This window comes from Nothoprocta perdicaria, unplaced genomic scaffold, assembly GCF_003342845.1.
Source record: "Nothoprocta perdicaria isolate Ctin4 unplaced genomic scaffold, notPer1 scaffold_14, whole genome shotgun sequence".
NCBI lineage: Eukaryota > Metazoa > Chordata > Aves > Tinamiformes > Tinamidae > Nothoprocta > Nothoprocta perdicaria.
The window spans coordinates 884,417-903,885 of NW_020454538.1; the positions used below are offsets into that span (position 1 = coordinate 884,417).

General features: G+C 46.6%; 1 protein-coding gene across 1 annotated transcript in view; it reads left to right on the forward strand.

Moving 5' to 3' along the window:
• The first annotated feature begins 6 nt into the window (after window positions 1-6).
• The window catches only part of REEP1 (receptor accessory protein 1), a 50,108-nt gene continuing 30,645 nt past the window's right edge, over window positions 7-19,469 (forward strand). The window contains exon 1 of the mRNA XM_026034154.1: window positions 7-92. Coding sequence (XP_025889939.1) covers window positions 61-92 — 32 coding nt within the window. The 5' untranslated portion in view covers window positions 7-60. The remainder of the gene's footprint in view (window positions 93-19,469) is intronic.

Consider the following 19,469-nt stretch of genomic DNA (forward strand, 5'->3'; position numbering starts at 1 on the left):
CGGCGGCGGGCGCGGAGCCGCGGCGCGAGCGCCACCAGCGCCACCAGCGCCACCAGCGCCATGGTCTCCTGGATCATCTCCCGCCTCGTCGTGTGAGTAGCTCGCGCGGGGGCTGCGTGCGCGCCGGCCGAGCGGAGCAGGCTGCTGCTGCTGCTGCGGGGGGACGCGGGGACGTATGTGCCCATATATATATATATATGGATGTGCCGCATCTGTGCATGTATATGCACGGCTGTACCACATCTATGCATGTATATACTAGACTATGCCACAGCTATGCACACATAGATATATATATAGTTATGCCATATCAGTGCACACACATAGATATATATGGTTATGCCGTGTCTGTGCACATTTATATACATGGYTATGCCATGCATCTGTACCTATATAGATGCTTATGCCGTATCTATGCACATATATATGCAGTTATGCCATATCTATGCACACATATATGTGGTTACGGGGTGTTTTCCAAGGCGGGAGCCGAACGCCCCGGCGGGCGGCCGCGGGCAGCGCTGCGAAGGGCCGAGCCCCACGCGGAGCGGCGCGGCGCGGAGCGGCGGCCCCGGCGCTTTTTTAGCGGGGGCGGCGCGCGGCCCCCCGCTGCCGCCGGGGCTCTGGAGCGGCAATAGCGGGACCGGCTGCCTGGCGTCCTTGGAGCCTGGCAGGCGAACGCTGCTTGCGCTTGGGCCGTCGCCTTTCCGCACCCGGAGTGGAATTCCCTAGGAAGCTTCCCAGACAGTGGGGACAGAGCTGCCTCAGCTCCATGTTCAGCTGAGAAGAGCTTCAGGGAGGACAGGGCATTTCTGGTGCAGCCAGAAGAGGCTCTGGGGTGGGGGCGGATTTGTGCATAAGGTGGGGCAGGATGATGGAGCTGTCACCCCAGCTTCCCACTGGAAATGCGGCTGGTCAAGGTTAGCACAAGGAAGCAGGTGAAGGGGTTGCCATTCCCCRCTATCCGCTGCATGCGGCTCCTGACTTGGGATCATCTGTTGTGCTTCCAAGTGGCAGCGGGTCTGGGAAGGCCTCTCACTTTCTTTGTCTGCGAGAAACGTGCCATGAGGTTGCACTGTCAGCACAGTTCCTGGCAGGCGTTTTCAAGGTCTCCTTTTGCTGAAATGAAACATAGGAAAACTCAGCTTGAACCTGCCTGTTTCTTCATGTCATTAAGACACTGATACTGGTCAGATATGGAACATTCTGGGATTTCCAGAGTTGTGTTCAGCACCTAGACTGATACGATGGGGCTGCAGCTGCAGCTGTTGCTGGCCGTGGTGGCGTCTGGGCTTCACTGTGGGCAAGCCTGTTAAATACCTTAATGCTTCAATATGAGCAGCGTAGCTGTGCAGACGCTGCCGGCGACAGYGCGGGGCATGATGTGCATTGTCCAAGCTGCCTTCCTTTCCTCTCCGCTGGGCTGATTCCCTGCTTTGAAAAGCTGCTGTCGTGTAACCCAGATAATCCTCAAGAACAAAGGGAACCCGGAGAGAAATGGCAGGTTAACTTATTTGGCTTGACACGCACACGGCACACATACCCAGGTGATTTCATGCAAGAACTATGGACTGGGTAAAAATCAGGTAGGGACAAGGCATAACAGCTGTTGACATCTGCACTCAGGTAACTCACTGAACGTACAGACCTTCGTGTTTGCTTTGTCTAAATAGCAAGGTGCAAGTTACCAATGTACAAGATGGTCCCACTGACTTGCTATACTGAKGCTTCAATAGCAAAATAATAATTCTGATACGTATTCAAAGTACTAATCATTTAGTAATCAGGGTAATAATTACTTAATTTCCATTTTGCAAGATCTCCATTTTGCAAGGAAACCTAGAGTGAGCTAAGCTGGATCCCCACTCTCTTTGCCCAGCTACTTAGCTTAAGGACATGTCCATCCTTTTAAGATCTAATCCGATTTCCCCATCTCATTGTGAATTACCAACTCGTCTGTCAATGCAGAGAGCTCTGCCCTAAATAGATGGCCCCCCAGTTAGGGTTTTTTTTTCCATGCCCATGCCTCTTTTCTCCTCGGCTGGTGAGGATTACAACGGAGGTGTCGCGGTTTAAGCACTCTGTGGATCCTGCCCTGTGCTCTTAGTGCTCCTGCTCATCTGATGGGTTGGGTCTGACATGACTCAGCTAATAGAGAGGGTTCAGAAACCCAGAGTAGATCTTTACTTTGGCTCTTGGGCGTTTTGCCACTTCCAGCATCCCTGTTGTTCATATTCGAGTCAGTTTTAGCTAGAGGGTATGTGCCTCAGTGCCTGCCTTCATTTGGGGCTTGCACGTGCATTCCCTTAGCCCACTGCTGTGGTGCTTTCAAACTTCTCATGGTTTTGCTGTACCTGCCTCTGTCTTGGAGGTTTTTGTTTCTAAAACAGTGCCGAAGGAGAGGAGTCTGTGAGGGTGAGGCCACATTCCCTACCCTCTGCAGCCTGAGCCCTTGGGGTTTGTATTAGAGCTGGCTGGGAGGGCTCACTGTGCGCAGGTAACACCCAGCTGAGAGCAGCAGGAGCTGCAGAACAGCATCGTCCACGGCCAGAGCTGGTGCCAGGGAGCAGCTTTATCATTGTGGGGTCTGTGCTGGCTGCTGCACAAGTGCAAAACAGGCAGATAATCCTGTCCTCAGATACCTTACTGCCTTAAGAGCCTCCATTCATCCTGCTGGAGCCCACATACCTCTTTTACTCACCTCATTGAGAGCAAAATCCAAATATTCTTTGGAATTCTAGGTGAGTTTATTACCACGGGGTGCCCCTGTAACTGATGGGTGCATCCTGGAGTAATTTGTTGCTTTGTAGCTGGAGTGGGATAGTGCTGCTGTCCATGAATCCATTGATTGCAACCGCTTGTTCATCATCTCTGAGTAGAAAGGACATTCTGGAACACCCATATTTCAGTTTCCTCGTCTGTGAAGTGTAATGAGCTGCGCTGAATTTATCTGCTTTGAGACAGACCAGAAGGGATCAATGGCATGTCCTACGCCTACAATTTATTGCTATTAATTTTAAAGGAGATTTCTTTTGTTGTGTTTGAAGTAGTAAAGGCCACTCTAGTAGGACTTGGGATGTGTCATTGTCATTTCAGTCCGTTTTGACCACAATGTGCAACACTATCAATCCTAGATCATTATGGGTCTGCCATACCTTTTGGCCAAAGCATTTCCAAATTAAAAAAACATATATAAAAATGCAGCATATTGTATTATTGTAGAAAAGCTGTTTGTTTTTTTCTCCTGAGAACAGGTAAATTCATTTTGCACTTCGGGTCACACAGAACAGAACCACATGTTTCTGTTCCAGTTCTGGAGTCAGCCTTTTCACTTACCTGCTGGAAAATGTTTCAAAGGAAGGAGATGTCAGTAGAAGTCAGGCTTAGACCCGATAGATCATTGATAGTTGCAGTGATGTAGCATGACCTGAGCATTTGAATTTGTGTCATAAGGGGTTTAAAAGTGCTCTACAAATGATTACAAAAAGGTTTCCTTGTGATGAATAAACACAGCCTTACCTTTTTTTTTTTTTTTTTTTAAATCAAACCATCAGCAATGGCCTGCCTGATCTTTTGTGGCTTAATGGGGAATGGACTGGCTGCCCCAGATATGTCTACTGGGAATTTCCAGCCCTCTAGGCACGTAACAGGGATTATGGATTTTATCAGACACATCCTTTCCTCCAGCTGCCCCTGGAGYATGTGAGTAGGAACCGCACTGAGGAGGAAGCAGATGATTCCTTAAAGTGGTGACTGACATTTCCTTCCCTGTCTCGATTTCTCAGCTTTCCCTTTCTCGGTCCGTGCGGTGCCATTTCGGCTGGGGCAGGTGTGATCTGCCAAACCTGTCCTTGGTGGGTGTAAATCCACTGAGTCAGCCAGTGATTCCTTGGGAAGAAGCTGCCTGCACCAGTTAGGAGTTTCCATTCCAGAACAAGCCAGCAGAACCTTCTTCCGCCTGCTCTTCGTGCATATGGGAGGTTCGAATATTTATGAATGGAAAAAGCTCTTATAATAGGGATTATGTGACTGCAGAAAWTTGTTTTTCATATCCTCTTTAGCATAGGTAGGCAGAGACAGGGGTTGCTTGAGTGGGTGAGAGCTGATCTGGTAAAGGCCTGTGCTTTTGGTGATCACATAGTTGCTACATATCCATGGAGAAGCCGATGCTGATACAATGAACACACTTCTGCACACGTTATTTACCCTGTATTGTCAGAGTATGAGAAATTCTGTGGCATTTATTACTCTKCAGAGGCTTCCACGCCAATGATGCAGAGTGCGCCATGGGAGAGGACAGCGATGGACCTGGCGTGGCTTGAGGTCTTAGCAAGGCTACGGGATGAGTTTTCACATGCTCTGGAGCTGAGACGTGGGACGTGCAGCTGCACACGTGCAGAATTTGCTAACAAATGGTGTCTCTAGACAACAGAAGGGTGATCCTGCAAAAATGGTCCTCGCTTTCACCCCGCTGCTGTCTTTTCTTGCACACACATAAATGCATTCCCTGCAGAACTGCTGGTCCTTTTTTGGTAAGGGAAGGACATTTTACCAAATTACAAGTCGTGGAATGTAACTACTGGGCTTGACCTTCTCAGCTTTCATGCCTCAGGTACTTTCTCTTGATGGGGGCCTTTCCATTTCATCTCATTAAAGCACTTCAGGTTATTAATTTAGTCTGACATCATCAGGATGATGTTTGCTGCCATTTTACTGGAAAGGACACTCGAGGCACAGCAGGAGCAAGTGATGTGTCCAATATTCCATAGAAAACCTTCAGGAACTCGTCCTTCCTCTGGGCTCCTTGGTGAAGGAAGGGGGATGTGATTGAGTGGATCTGGGGTTGGGTTTTTTTGCCATTTGATTTAATTATTTATGATTACAGGGAAAAAGTTAAAGGAGAGGAGGAGTTGAAGCAAAAATACTGACTTCAGTAGATACTACCTGAAACAGTCAACCAAAGGCTTAAACAGTCTGATAAACCTTCCCTTCCAGTGGCCCATTCCTCACGATGTCATCAGTGTCATAGCCAGTAGAAGGCAGTAGCCAGACTACCTGATTTAGGCTACTGAGCYGGGCATCACGCTACCTAGATTGGCTGCTTAGTCCCAGCAAGGGGATTCAGATCCAAGTTACTCAACTAGTGGTCCACAAATGGCTGATGGTCCATAAAATACCAGTCTGTGAAAACATTATAAATCTGAAGCAGATCTCCGATCTGTGTGCATTTGTGCTCTCTGGCAATTGTCCGTTATGTACCCARTGATTTAGTCAGGACTTTGTTAATATGATTTTTATTTTATTTATTTTTGCAGTTGTAACAACTGAATTACAGTGTTAACATTTCAACATTTTACCGATTCCMTGTGACTGACTTATCACCCATCCTTCAGGAACAGCAGCTACACAATGAGCTGTGTATTTCTTTCAGAAGTGCCGGCTGCTCCAGGGATTAGAAAAGATGGAGCAACGATGCTGCCCGCTCCTGCCACAATGATGCTCCCTGCTCCTGCCACGGYCCTGGGCACAGGCAGGCACCTCTAAGGCCTTTCTACTGAGGTTGTGTGTTAAATAGAGAGCTGCCTGGCCAAGAGGAAATGCTAAGCAGGGAGACTAAGAAGGCATGGAATCAAACCTCCTATTCCTGAGCAATTATTCTAGGTGCTAAGCAGTGCATTTGCCTTCCTGCTTTTCAGATACCTTGAKGTGGTATATTGGGAACTTCTAGTCTGATCACAGAGGTGGCTGAAGAGCTGCAGATGAGTTGGCTGGTTTGGATCTCTGGACTTTCTATGTTAGAATTTCTTCTATATCTTAGTTAGGCAGCTATTATCTGAGCCATGATTTTGCTTTATCTGATCCTGCCTTTGGTTATAACAGTCAAGGCCAGTGAACAGCTTCAGTTTGGGTCCTGTGAGATAAAATGGCTCAGTGGGGAGAGGCAGGTATAGAGACAGGTCCCTTGCAAACAAAGCACTCGGATGGCAAAATCTCCTGTGTATTTGAGCTTAATGCTGCTCTTGAAGAGGAAAGCATCCCATCCTATTTGCCATTCACAAGCCCAAATGAACAGTGAGCAGAGTGAAGAGAAGGAACTGGAGGAAGCAACAAAATGAAACCTGAGTACTTTTCTGAGCTCTATTCACAAATCAAGGCCATCAGTTTAATAACAGGCTCGGAGCAGACGGATCCCCTTAGTGGAGTGCCTGCCTTTTGTGGCTTGTAGGGAGAGGCAGACACGTTGTGTAGGGCCTAGAAGGTGAGGGCAAAAATGGTACTGAAGAAGGAGAGAAGTTGGTTGTAATATAACGAAGAGCAAGAATCATGTTTCATGAGGGACATTTATATATACGGAGATAGAGGCTTGGGTGTAAAGTTGGAGATCGACTCTTGGGAATGACTAGGAGACAGCTGGACTCCTGGTGCCATGAATAGTAAAGGATTATTTCTCACAGTGCTGAGTGCTCACTGGCCACATCCTTACTGCTAGTGCAGTAATTACTAATAAATTAATAATCAGCCAATTCCATGGAAGAAATCAATGAACCAATCAATAACATTGAATTCCTTTTTCCCCCCTCCTYTCCAATGCAGACAGCAATAGTCTCTTGCTTTGCATAATGACATATTTTACTAAACAACACAAATGGCACCAAAGAACCTCTTTGTGAGGGACTAGAGAGAATATTCCTCATGTCTGGAACTGTGTGTGTGTTTTTTTGAATAGATGCCAGTGATGCCAGGGCAACATGAGTAGCTGCCTTTGAGATCCAGATACCAGGCCTATCTGGTCTATCAGCATCAGTGAAGAGCTGCAGCTCCTGCTCAGGAAGAAGCTCTCTTGCTGCTCATTTTGCAGCTTCTTTTCGTTCCGATCAATTGACTTTTATTCTGTTTCTTGGACCCACCCTCTAAAAAAAGTGTTTTTTAGAGAAAGCCAGAAACTGCTGAGAATTTCTTCATGTTTTTGGAAGGTGGTTTATGAGCAATAACCAATCTCATGTGAGAGAGAAGGGAAGGGCTCGTGCTGCACATGTTGTACAGGACTATTGGGAGCTGCTGGTGTTTTCCCTGCCTTTAATTATACCTGTTTTGCAGCTGAACAAAGGATTCCACTTTCCCCATTTATCTTCTTCACTCTGCTCCTAAGGCTTTCAGTCAAAACAGAAGGCTGTTGCTATTTAGAAAGAACATTAATAATTAAATCAAGATACACGGGAGAGTATACCCAGAAAAACTGGATTTGCTGAATTCAAGTAGATCGTAATAATTTCCATGGCAACATACTCCACTGTCCTATATACTGAGGGCTTTTTTTTTTTTTTTTTTTGCGTAGGATCACAGAGAGAAAACAGTTATTTAAGAACACAGAAAATGAGATAACATTATAAATGGTTTCCTGCATGAATGTGGAATTCTGTCGTGCTTGTTTTACTGCACTAACCTGTTTTGATAGTTGTCATATTGCAACCAAACCCATCCCCTGCTGACTCCGAGAGATGCAGGGAAAAGTGATGATCTAAGTGACCGTTTCTTAGGGTATCACCTCTCTCTCAGCTGTATCCTTATCTGTAGATGTCAACAGTTATAGCTGTCATATATCTATCACACAGTCTGCTTGTGTCTACCTTGTGTAACCTTGCACAGTGTCTGCAGGAGGTTCTGCTTTACTCTCTGTTTGCTGTGTCAGTAGCTTCCAATCTCAGCATTAAATAAAGCTTGTTTCATCTCTGTTTAAATAGCATTTTGAGATCTGTGTATATRGTGTGTGCAACACCACAGAAGAGGTGGAATTTGATAGAAAAGCTTTTTAGTGTCTTTTCACCTGCGAGCAAAAGAAATGCTTTAGTTGATGTAAGAGGGACYGTCTTCCTCAGAGGTGATTGTGGCTCTGCTATTTGTCAAGGGAGGTTGGTAAGTGACACACAGCCAAAATTTTAACAAGAGCTGCTACAAAAATGCCCAGCCCAGCCCATGGTGAACGCAAAGGATCAAGGCTGGATTTGCTGCAGACAGAGGGATTAAGGAGCTGGAGAATTCCCTTTCAAGGCAAACCTCAATAATTTTCTCATCTCTAAGGCAACACTAGGTCCTCAACTTGTGTTAATTGGTGCAGCTCTGCTGAAGTCAATGAGTAATGCAGATCCACTGGATCAGGCTGCCAAGGCTGCGTCTGCAGCCCACAACAAGCAAGATCTTGCAGTGGATGCCAAATTGGTCCTAGAAAGTTGAACATTATAAGATAGGAACTGGCCACATTAACACAACCAAAAGCTTTCTCTTCCTTATGATTCCCAAGTTAAGTCATGTCTCTGAGGGGTGACTGAGCTCACAGGGCTCCTGGAGCTGTAATCCTCTCAGGACAGGTATCCTGTCCTTTCTTCTGGCTTCATTACTGAGCTTCTCTTTAGTAAGTGCCAGTATCTACCAAAAGCTGAGGATGGAGAGCATGCTGCCCTCCCTTTAAACACAGGGCAAAGAATCCCAGCGAGGGATTCTGATGCAGACCACCGAGCGCRCCTGTTTTCAAAGCTGTTTTAACCAGGGTGAATCCCTGTTGTCTCTCCTGCTTCCTCTCCGAGGAGGAGACCTGCAGGGAGGGCGCTGCATGTGGCTGCCTTCTAGCCAGCCCCAGTGTGCTGCTGCTGAGCCCTTAGCTCCATCCCTCATCCTGGCTCTCTTCAATCCCCTTCACTTCTGCTCTGTAGGATTATGGAGCTGGAATCCCAAGGGCCCATTTCCAAGGGCTGGGAGGATGGGGCATCCACRTCTCCCGATGCAGATATTTCCACAGCTTATTTCTAAACCGGTGCAGAATGAGCAGCTCTGGATAAGACTCTGCACAGAGCCAGAGTGAAAGATCTTTCCTCCTGTCCATGAGGCAGGACGTGCATTTTAAGTGTGTAAGTACTATGCTGGATTTTGCATGGTACCTTATGTGAATGAGTCTGCTTTCTTTAGGGTTTGTATATGGTTCATAGCTAATCTTGTGTAAATTACATCTTGTAAAAATCTCTCTCTCTCTTTTTTTTTTTTTTTTTTTTTTTTTTTTTCTTTTTAGTATTTTTATGTAGATCAGGTAGTTTCTTCTCTTTGCCCTGATATTTTGCACTCAGATGTGCACTGTGGCCCCTGGAATAGCTCAGCATCCTTTTCCCATTATTATTCTGCTGGGGTTTGCAGATACTTGGCTGTAACAAATCAGATCCCTATTCAAAACTCTATTGTGTTTTAGGTGTATTCCTGAAACCAAAAAACCTCCTGGGAATGGTCATAGGCAGTCCATCCAACAAGAGCTGAGGGAGTCTGTTAAGATGCAGCTTTCAAGGCATCTTTGTTTTTTTTTTTTTTGCAGCTGAATTGGAAACAATTAACCATTTCACTTCATAATAGCAACTGCTTTGTTTCGAGAGAGCGATACTTGCAGCAATGTGCTCCTTCCATGTAGGGAAAAGAGAATAAACACTCCCTGGACGRTGGCATTTAAGCAGGCAGCATTGCAGTTGGTAAGAAGCAGTGCAAAAAACACGCATAAAATAGCAGGCAGTGTGGGTGTTCCTGTAAAAAGTGCAGGCTGCCTTCCCAAGCTGCTGCTTGCTTGGAAATGTCCGTGATGGGCTTGGAATCACGGGCTGTCTTCCTCTCTGCTTTCCTCTGGAGTTATTTTTGTGAAAGCTCCATCTGGCCCCTAAGTTTATATAGTGCGTTGTGTTTTGAGTAGCTGCAACCTGCAATGCTTGGGTGTGTGAGAGAAGGTGAGAAGGGGGAAAAAAGAGTGAAGCCACTAAGCGAAAAGAAAAAAGCAGAGGTAAAACCGTTACGTTTGTGGCTTGCACTRTGCACTGACCTTTTACCAAGCCCAAACAGATATTCCTTGCAGGGCAAGAACGGAGCTGTCACCAGCTTTGATCTAAACTCRCTGGTGTTTGAGGACATCCAGAGCTCAGCGGAATAGCAGGGCGAGTCCCTTCTGCTYTCTGATGCTTACAGCCAGAGCCTGAAATTTAGGAAGAGATGGTAAGGCCTGGAGAGAGCAACACTGAACACAGACAGGAAGATGACATCTTGTGTCAAAACAGATATTGACAGGTGGGGAGCAATGTTGCTGTCCAAAAGCATTGAGTCAAAGCCCTTCACCTCCCCCCCAAATCATGAGTCTGGATTTGAAATCCTGACCCCTGTTTGCAGGCCTTTTTCTCAGAAACAGTGAAGATCTGATAATTTGAAAAGKGAGATTTTCCTATAATCACATCATGCTATGAGTTTGGGCTTAAAAGAAATCTCTTGATGAGATTAAAGGAAGAAATGTGAGAATTAGCAGCACAAAGGTACTAACCTGGCCTCACTGAGTGAGATCATCTGAATGTAACGATAATGGAGATAAAGGTAGCAGAAACATGGCTGGGAAATCAGGACTTCTGTTTCTGGCTCTTTCATTGACTCTACCTGGACTGTGACCAAGCTGCTGATTTGCAGTGCTGAAAAGCATCAATATTCCAGCAAAATCAATGGAAACCACAGGTATTTGTTTTCCCTGAAAACCCCTCTTTGTCTCAGCATGCTCTATTTGGGAATCTCCATCTAAAATGCATGGATTCTAGTTGATAAATTGAAGTTCTCAGTGTGACGTGCTGTATCCTGAGATGCCTCCACAGGTCCCTATCCTTGCTGGGTTGAGTCTTGCCTGCAAAGTGCTGAGATATTTTAGTCTCGTGCAAACTGCAGGTGTGAAATCTGCCACACGCTCCCATGAAGTGAACTGTAAACCAGAAATCTTCATCCTTTGGTGAGGTTCTGGACAACAAGCAAGAGATACTGAGGAACTGATGCGAGTTGGAGAGGCTGTGCAACCGTGTCTCCTCCAAAGAGGTGTTGTTTAGGCACAAGGTGAGTGCACACGCTGCGTACCAGTGTGTGCCAAGCCGTGAATGGTGCTGGTGCCCTGCTCAGCCCAGCTGGTTACAGGAGCAACAGATGCTACATTTAGATGCTGTCACTGTGACCTGATGGATGTCCAACCAGGGGGAAACTCAGCTGGGCCTGTAAGAAACCAATCTGCAAAATAAGGATAAAAGTACTTTGTTATTCCCCAGAGGCTTGGAGAGAAATCACCAGGGGTAGTAAGAAATGTAGACACTGATGTTTCTGTGCCTAGGGTCTTATGCACTTACTTATAGCCCTGAGAAGCTTCTTAGAATTAGTAAGTTGAGAAATTAAAGCTCACTGAGCATTGGGATATGTGTTTGTCCTGTTACTAGCACAGATGAACTTTGGGAAATGCTGAATATAAAATTCTTACAATCAGTTTTGTTTAAACTTTCACTTAACCTGGGAAATACAGCRCTTCTCCCACTTTTAAAGGCTGAGTTTAGACCCCGTGGTCAGGYCTGTTATTCAGGGAAGCCTTTAAGGCTGCTGCCTCTGGCCCTTTTAAAAATTATCATATTGTGGCTGCTCGCCATGCATATGAATAATTTACTTGCTGCATCAGAGATGCAGCTCTAGTGAAATTAAGGATGTGTCGTCGTGTCTCCAGATACACACCACGGGCAGCCCTGCTTTTCATAGGAGCAACTAAGCTGATAATGACCTTCCCGCTGCTCGGGGTTTCCTATCAGAGCAGCTCACGCAACAGCTTTTCCATAAAAACAACCTTCTGCASTGACACCACACGCCAAGTGAGACCAAGGCTGTAGGGATAAAGGTAAATCTAGCTGCCCTCCTGGCTCCTAAAAATGCCTGAGTGGAGGAATCAAAGCAAGAGGTGTCTGTAAATATTAATTTCATAGCAGAGGCAAGGCAATATGGTGTTGCACTCACGTGCTCTCCTTTGCAGCAAGCTCTTCGCTTGCCTGGAAGCTCAGTGGATTTTGTGCTACTAAAATGGCTCATTTGGAGCAGAATAGGAGAAATATTTTGCGGGGGCTCCCTGCCGAGTGACACGCGTTATTGTCATCACATGCTGCTGCTTTGCTCCTTGAGGAGAGCACTGCTGGTCGAAGAAACAGCAAGAAACTTCTCCAGACATAAAGGGGAAATTCTCCTATGTTTACTCAGCTGAAGGTGATCTTGGTTTGAGGAGTGGATCCCTGTCTGTTTGGCACCGTGTCTGGAGTGGTGCCTCCACTGGAGAACTGGTCAGGGGCTCAGGTGGATGGGGCTGGAGCCCACGGAATGCCRGGAGGAATGAGGGGATGGACTGAGTTCAGGAGAAGAGAGGGCGAAGGGGAGACTCGGACCCCGAGCCGTGGTGTGACGGCACTTGCTGGCACTCAGACGCCCCGAGACACATGTGCACATGCAGCAGTGAGTCCTCACCCAGGAGAACAGTTAGAAATGGAGCTTAATGAGGGCACGGGGCAAACTGKCTGCCAGGTGCAGGTCATGGTTGGACAAGAGTCTTGTTTCCAGGTCCCTTTTGTCCCCTTATCCCTCTGTTTTCCCATGCTTGTTCATCCCCAGTTCGTCTTGATGCTTCTCTCTGCCTTTGGTTCCTCTCTTAAACATCTCCTAACAAGTCTTGTGCAGTCCCCAAATTAATTAGAGACAAATAATTTCTCTGAATTCGGAGGGACAGCCAGGAGCTCTGCCTGTGTGTTAGCGATCCACGCTCCGGAGCAGAGTCTGCTTCCCTGCCGACTTCCTTCCCTTCCCTATCAGTTTTGCTCCAGCTGGGGATCTGCCCCTTCTTGTTTATCTCTGCTGCACCATGCGTTTCATTAAGATGCTGTTATTATCTCTCTAAAATGGGGGGATTAGAAAGGATGAATGAAATAAGAAAAGACCCTTGAGGAAGAAACTCTATTAAATTCACACCATAAATTCTCATAAAATCCATGTGAGAAAAAAATAGAGCTCTGTGTTTTTCAAGTTGAGTGGCAGAGTCTCATATTTCTCTGTTTCTTTATTTTTTTCAGGTTCCAATAAAGCCAGCTCCCAGCCCCTCTCTAAAAGGTTGTTAGGGCACCCAAAAGAGATACCAGTTTGTGGCTGTGGGCCGTAAAGAGATATGTGGTTTGCAAGGCCGGTGAACTCTGTGCAATGTCACAGATGTTATATATAGCATGTGGCAGGCTGATACCGGCCCCAAGGAGAGGATTAGCATGGTCTGAATACTATGAAATTACATGTGAAATTTGTCTTGCCTTCATTTTCTTGCAATCCTGCTTTAAAGTAGGATTTAAAGTTTAAAGTGGGTACCGTTCAGGTCTCCTGCATAATTTCAGGAGGGTCCCATGTCCTCATTTACAGAGGAAAAAGAAAACATGAATGGAAGGGCAATCATCAGGAATTAATGGAAATGAAACCTACTTTTCCACTAAGATTGATGATATACTGTGTGTGTGTGTGTGTGTGTGTGTGTGTGTGTGTGTGTGTATAAAGCCCTTTGAAATCCTTGTTTGGAAAGTGTTATCCAAGTGTTGTTTTCATTAACTAGAACTTAGGCACTTGGCCCTCGGACACACTACGGGTGGCTGAGATGGTCCTATTTACTGTCTATGCAGCTGCTCCCTCCAAATAAATATTTGGCCCTGTAGCTTTTCAAGTTACTGTTGTAGAGTCACCAGAGATGTAAGTAAGTTAAGTCTTACTTACTTAAGAGATGTAAGTAAGTTAAGTCAGTTACTGCTGGAAGGAATTCTGTTCTTTATTATTTGCTTGTGACTTTTTATTCATAAACATGTCTGTACAGTAGTAACATTTGCTCCTGGGTTGCTCTGCTCTGTGTGGATCTGCCCCTATATCAGAGTGCTCTCCTTGGCTCGTGTCAAGGTCTAGCTAGGGCTTCCATTCCTCCTGCAGGCATCCGTGGTGTTATTTTGATTTTTGATTCACATAGCATCAGTGAGAATAATGCCAAAATAATACTTGTAGCACCCTCTAGTAACTCAGAGCTTCTTTCTTGATATGCAATCTACACTAGTTATACACTTCTTAGCCTGAAAAATAGCTTAGGTTATATGGAGAAGGACCTGGGAGYCCTGGTTGACACCAAGTTAACCATGAGTSAGCAGYGTGCCCTCGTGGYCAARAAGGCCAATGGGATCCTGGCTGCATCAGGAGGAGTGTTGCCAGCAGGTCAAGGGAGGTGATTCTGCCCCTCTACTCAGCTCTGGTGAGGCCGCWCCTGGAGTACTGTGTKCAGTTCTGGGCWCCCCAGTATAGGAGGGACGTGGAGCTTCTSGAGAGGRTCCAGAGAAGGGCAACCAGGATGATTAAGGGAATGGAACATCTCTCATACGAGGAGAGGCTGAATGAGCTGGGCCTGTTTTCTCTGGAGAAGAGAAGGCTGGGAGGGGATATGATTAATATGTATAAGTTCAGAAAGGGAGAATGCAGGGAGGAAGGGGACAGGCTGTTTTCATTGGTGGCCAGCGATAGGACGAGGGGTAATGGCCACAAGCTGGAGCACAGGAGGTTCCGTCTCCAGGTGAGGAGGAACTTCTTTACTGTGAGGGTGACAGGGCCCTGGCACAGGCTGCCCAGGGAGGYTGTGGAGTCTCCCTCTCTGGAGGTCTTCAAAACCCGCCTGGATGCCGCCCTGTGCCACATGCTSTAGGTGTGCCTGCTTGAGCAGGAAGGTTGGACTAGRTGATCTCTAGAGGTCCCTTCCAACCTTGAATATTCTGTGATTCTGTGATTTTTCTTTCCTCTTTTGTATCATCAACTTATCATAAAACAGTAGGCTAACGCACTATACAGATTTTAAACCATCTGCCATCTCTAGAATATAATGCCCATGCTTTGAATAAAAGCCTTTTTCCACATTAACACCCCAGAGAGAAACAGCCCTGGCCATTTAACAGGAGCTCTCCACGCTCCTGTGGGCTGCAGTGCTGGGTCCCCACCAGACCAAGCGGCTCTAGGCAAGCAGCTCAGAGCAGAGCAGCATCCTGAGCCATCTACCTGCAATAAACTCACTCCCCAAAATAGCTTCAGGGCTGTGAAATCTTTTTATAGCAGCCACGCTGGCCTTCTCTGTGCTTAAAGACTCTGAGGAAATCCTGAAGTGCCAGCTAATAGGTAGACAGTTGCAATTCTGACTGAGTTTGAAGGCAGCTGGAAATGGCAGCTCTGGAATGAGTGATTTACCTGCTTAATCTCCATTGGGCTTTAATATGAAACTTTAGCAGTGCTATCTCTACTGTTTTTTTCCAGCATTTCTGCCTGTAATAAGAAGTGGGGAAAAGGAAGTCCCTAGGCCCTTTCTTGAGATAAGTCGTTGTGTGGGATCTCAAGGTGTCACGGTAAATGTCACGGTTGCTTGACAGGAGTGGCTGCCTCTTCCCTCGTCTGTCTGGGGAGGTTCAAGATCCACCACTTCCCTCAGGGGACTGTTTCTCACCAAGCCATAATCATTCCTGGTGCATATCACGGTGCCAGTCTGGGCTTCCTGCGTGTCCCCATCGCCTAGGGTGGAGGTGATGGACATGGTGTCACTTTTGAAGGTGAAGGAACGAGATCCTGGCTATCCTGGAGTACGTAAATACAAGGAAATGCAGKGTGTTTAATGAAGTATTTCACTGTATTTATTCTGCTGCAAAGTGACCACAGAGAGTTTGAACCATCTCCCAGGGAACACCAGCCTGAAGCCTCTGCTTTCCTGCAGCTGGTGTTTCCCTCATCCCCGTCCCTTCTTGGGTATCAGGCATTTGGCCTGTGGCGTGTCTCACATTAACCCTTTCCCTGACCTTGTGCTCTGCTTATTTTCTCATTCACAGCTGCCAGATTTAAACTGKGAACCTTTGGTGCAAAGACTGTGCTGTTTATTTTTAATCTGTTGCACCATGTGAGCATTAATTAGACCTGATAATAAAGAACACAAACCCATTGGCACCCTTCCTGGCAGGCCAGCTGAGGGGCCTGGCGTGGTGACAGCTCTGGGTGCAAGAAGGACGGATGAGCCAGGGAACATGTTGAGGAAACCAAAACATTTTGGTATCTCTCCGTGCACTTGAGCAGGACCTGCCATCCCGGGTACTGTGTGTTGATGATAACAGAAACATGAGATATTTGTGGGGAAAATAAAAGCTCTCGTGTTGGTATCGTAGCTGCTCTAAGTGGCTGGGCAGCCCAAGCACCCARGGGCTCGGATGATTTGGGACCTAGGTAAGCGTCACTCCCGTGGGACCCTGCTGATGTAGATTGACATTGTTCCCACCCGGAAAATACCCCCATGTTTAAAAGTGCTCCTGAGAAAGCACCTGCAGATGTTCCTGGAGGTTACTCCTGAGGCCTGGCCAGCAATCCTGGGAATCACCAAGTGTTTTTCCATGTGAGAGAGATTTTGCATGTAAATGGCCACAGGACCAGGGTCCTCGAGGGGGAAAATAGCATCACCAAACATCAGCACTCAGGATGTCTTATGAAGCCTCCTCGTTTCTGGTGCCAGCTCTGATGCTGAGCCCCAGGCTTTGAGCTATGTCCTATTAAAAGTAATGATGCAGCCTGGTTGTCCGTGCTCTGTGATGGCTAGATCAGTGTCCCTGCAGTTCTACTGAAGGAGCAGAGAGGACATAAGGTCCAGCACTAGCTGGAGGGGAAAGTGGAGATGGGAGGTGGTTTAGTGATGGTGCAGCAGCCTCCTGCAATATCAGAATATCTGAATATCTAAAGAGAACATAAAGAGAGTATCTAAAGAGAAGCCAACAGTTCAGTTGCATTGATCTTCCCCTCGTAACCAGTCAACCCCATGGTACAAGAAACTTCATCCCTTCTGTGCTCATTTAATGGTTAACTTGAATAACACAAGCAAAAAAATGCTCAATAACAGAATTACATAAATAAATGCATTTAGTCAGCTCCATGATGTACCTTGAGGCAAGGAGTAGCACAGATTAACCCTTTGTGATGGAGAGGGTTTTTTCCCCTTCTTGATACTGCAGCAGGGGTAGCTGCATTGCTTTTCTGTGCGGTTTGGGTATTTTCGTGCTTCCCAAAAAGAAATGGTGTTTACAGATGCTCCCATGGATCTCTCCCAGTGTCTTTCCACACACTTGCCTTGCCCTTCTCCTTTCCCCTTCTGTTTCTGCTGTGTCCGGGTAGGAAAAGAATGGCTGGAAGTGCCTGGAGCAGCCCAGATGATCCGGGAATGCTGCTGAGGAGCCTAATAGGATTATAAGATTTTCCGTATTAATCCTTATCCCATTCTTTAGTCAGACTAACCTTTTGCTTAGACTTTTGCCTCCCGTTGCACAATTAGCTGGCTCCTCACTGACTTCTTTACAGCAGCTATTTTGCCCGTTTTCAAGGCAGTTTCCATTGATGGAGACCTCTAACACGGAGCAGGCTAGGAATTGCTGGGCTGCTGTGGATATTTGTTAGTGCTGCAGGTGAGCTAGTCCTMATGCACCTGTGAATGCCACCAGTTCCTTGCCCCTTCCCTGTCCCTCGRGGGCTGAGGCCATAGGGACAGGTCCCTAAAGCTTTAAATGTAGTAACTACTACGTTGAGCTTTGGGAGGCCCTGCTTTGTTGATKAAGATTTCTTCTTCACTGAAAGGGGTAAGTCTTCCAGGGCACATAGATCAYTCAAAAAAGGAGATTTGAGAGTTGGGTGGGAGGGTTGACACTGTTTTTAGCCTAAGGAAATGAGGCTTAGGCTATCCACCTTTCCCGTTACAACTTTGTTTCCAGAAATCAATTTCAGGTGAGTCAAAGATGTATCAGATATAAGTTTCTGTATTATTCCTAATAAATCAGTGCTGGATAAGAGCCTGTCTCCTAGCCCTGTCCACCAGGTAGGAGCTGCAGTGTGAACTGCACAGGGAGCTCATCGACTTGGCTGCCCAGCTGCCAGGCAGGCAGCCAACATGGGTGTCACAGCAAAAACGTGTGTTTTCCCATCCAGTACCTTGTCCAGGAGGTACTAGTGGTAACAGTTTGGGTGTASGACGGAGGAGAGCAGGAATCAAAGATAGTCTTAAGTGCACAGGAAACTTAGAGGGAAAAGAAAGAGGTATCTTCAGCAGGAAGAGGAATGGAGGGAAGAGATGGAGAATCACTGTGTACATGTACATGGATTCAGCTGCACTCCTTAGGCCTGATCCAAAGCCCAGCAAGGACAGCAACCTCCACAGGCTTTGGGCATCCCCGTGTGCGGGCTTTTGTCTCTGCAACCTCGAACGTGCTGCACAGAGATGCCAAAAGGCTCTCTCCATTTTGTAGGGCCTTTTCCAAGGTTAAGGGACTCCAGAGCACACCAGTCATGGCCAGAACCCAATACCCCTTAAACCTCTTTCCAGTCTGTTCAACCACAGTAGAAATAAATGCCCATATATACAGACAACACATTAAAAGACAAAATCAGCCATACTCTTTTGAGYAGAGCGCATCACCTTAGTCACCATCCGTGGCTCTGTGCATGCAAATGTTTTGTGGGATTTCCTTCCCTTGCAGGAATTTTTCCAAGTGTTTAGAGTGTCCATAGTCAGTGATTCCGTAAACTTGCTCGCTTCATCAGCATCCAGTTACTTTCTGTTACCAGCATAAGCTGGGGAAGTATCAATCATCCAGTGATCACTTGCAGGAAATAAAAGCATGAAATAGCAGCCTGCCTGGGCTGAGGAGGAAGGACAGAAACGTGGTGCCTTTTATAAGCAGAGCCAAAAATATCATTCGCTGCTGCTTGGTTGTTTTGCTGAACCATGTGGAGCTTTCTGTCTTTTGTGAACATTATCCTCTTTGGATTAAGTCCTGCAGCCACTGAGTTCGGGGGGAGTGTTTGTTATTGGCTTCGTTGAGATCAGGATCAGACAATTAGCTGTGTTCTTCATTTTCTTGCCTTAAACAGGGGTGCTGTTTGCTAAGGAGACCAAAGCATTCGGCTTCCCAAGCTCTTCTTTCTGAGCATTGGTGTCTAATGTCTGATGTCGTATTTCAGTGGCTGAAATAGGTTCAGAAGTGACTGTTTCCAGGAAGGTTTTTGAAGCCAGCATGTAGCCTCTGTAAAATAGTGAATATCCTCTCTCAGCAGATGCTTTTCTGAAATTCACATTGTGCTTTGCGTTTTGCTTTGCCCTGCTGCAGTAAACATGCTGAATAACTGTCTTTGCTCTCTGCTTTGGGCATTCACGTCTTTCACAACTGCCTTCCCGAGCTCCGAGAAATACCGTGGTGCTCYGGCTCCCCACGTGTAAATTTTTAATGTCTTAGGCACATAATGGACCTGCCTGTAATTATGAGTCCCACGGCACATGGACACCGCGGGCGGAATGGAAAAGGCAACGGCAGGTCCATGCGGCTTCACAATTAGCGACTGAAACATTGATCGTTTCTGTTCCCCAGAGCATTGCAAGCAGCTTGATGCGTTTAAAGCAAAAGCTCCAATGGAAAGAGGGATATCGGCAGGGCAATAAACATTCCCCAGCAGTTGCGAATTTGCAGCATCATCCTGCGCTGAACAAAACTGGCTGAAACCTGGGCAGAGTGGAGTGGTTTGGACAGGCTTATGTCCATATCCAGAGGAAT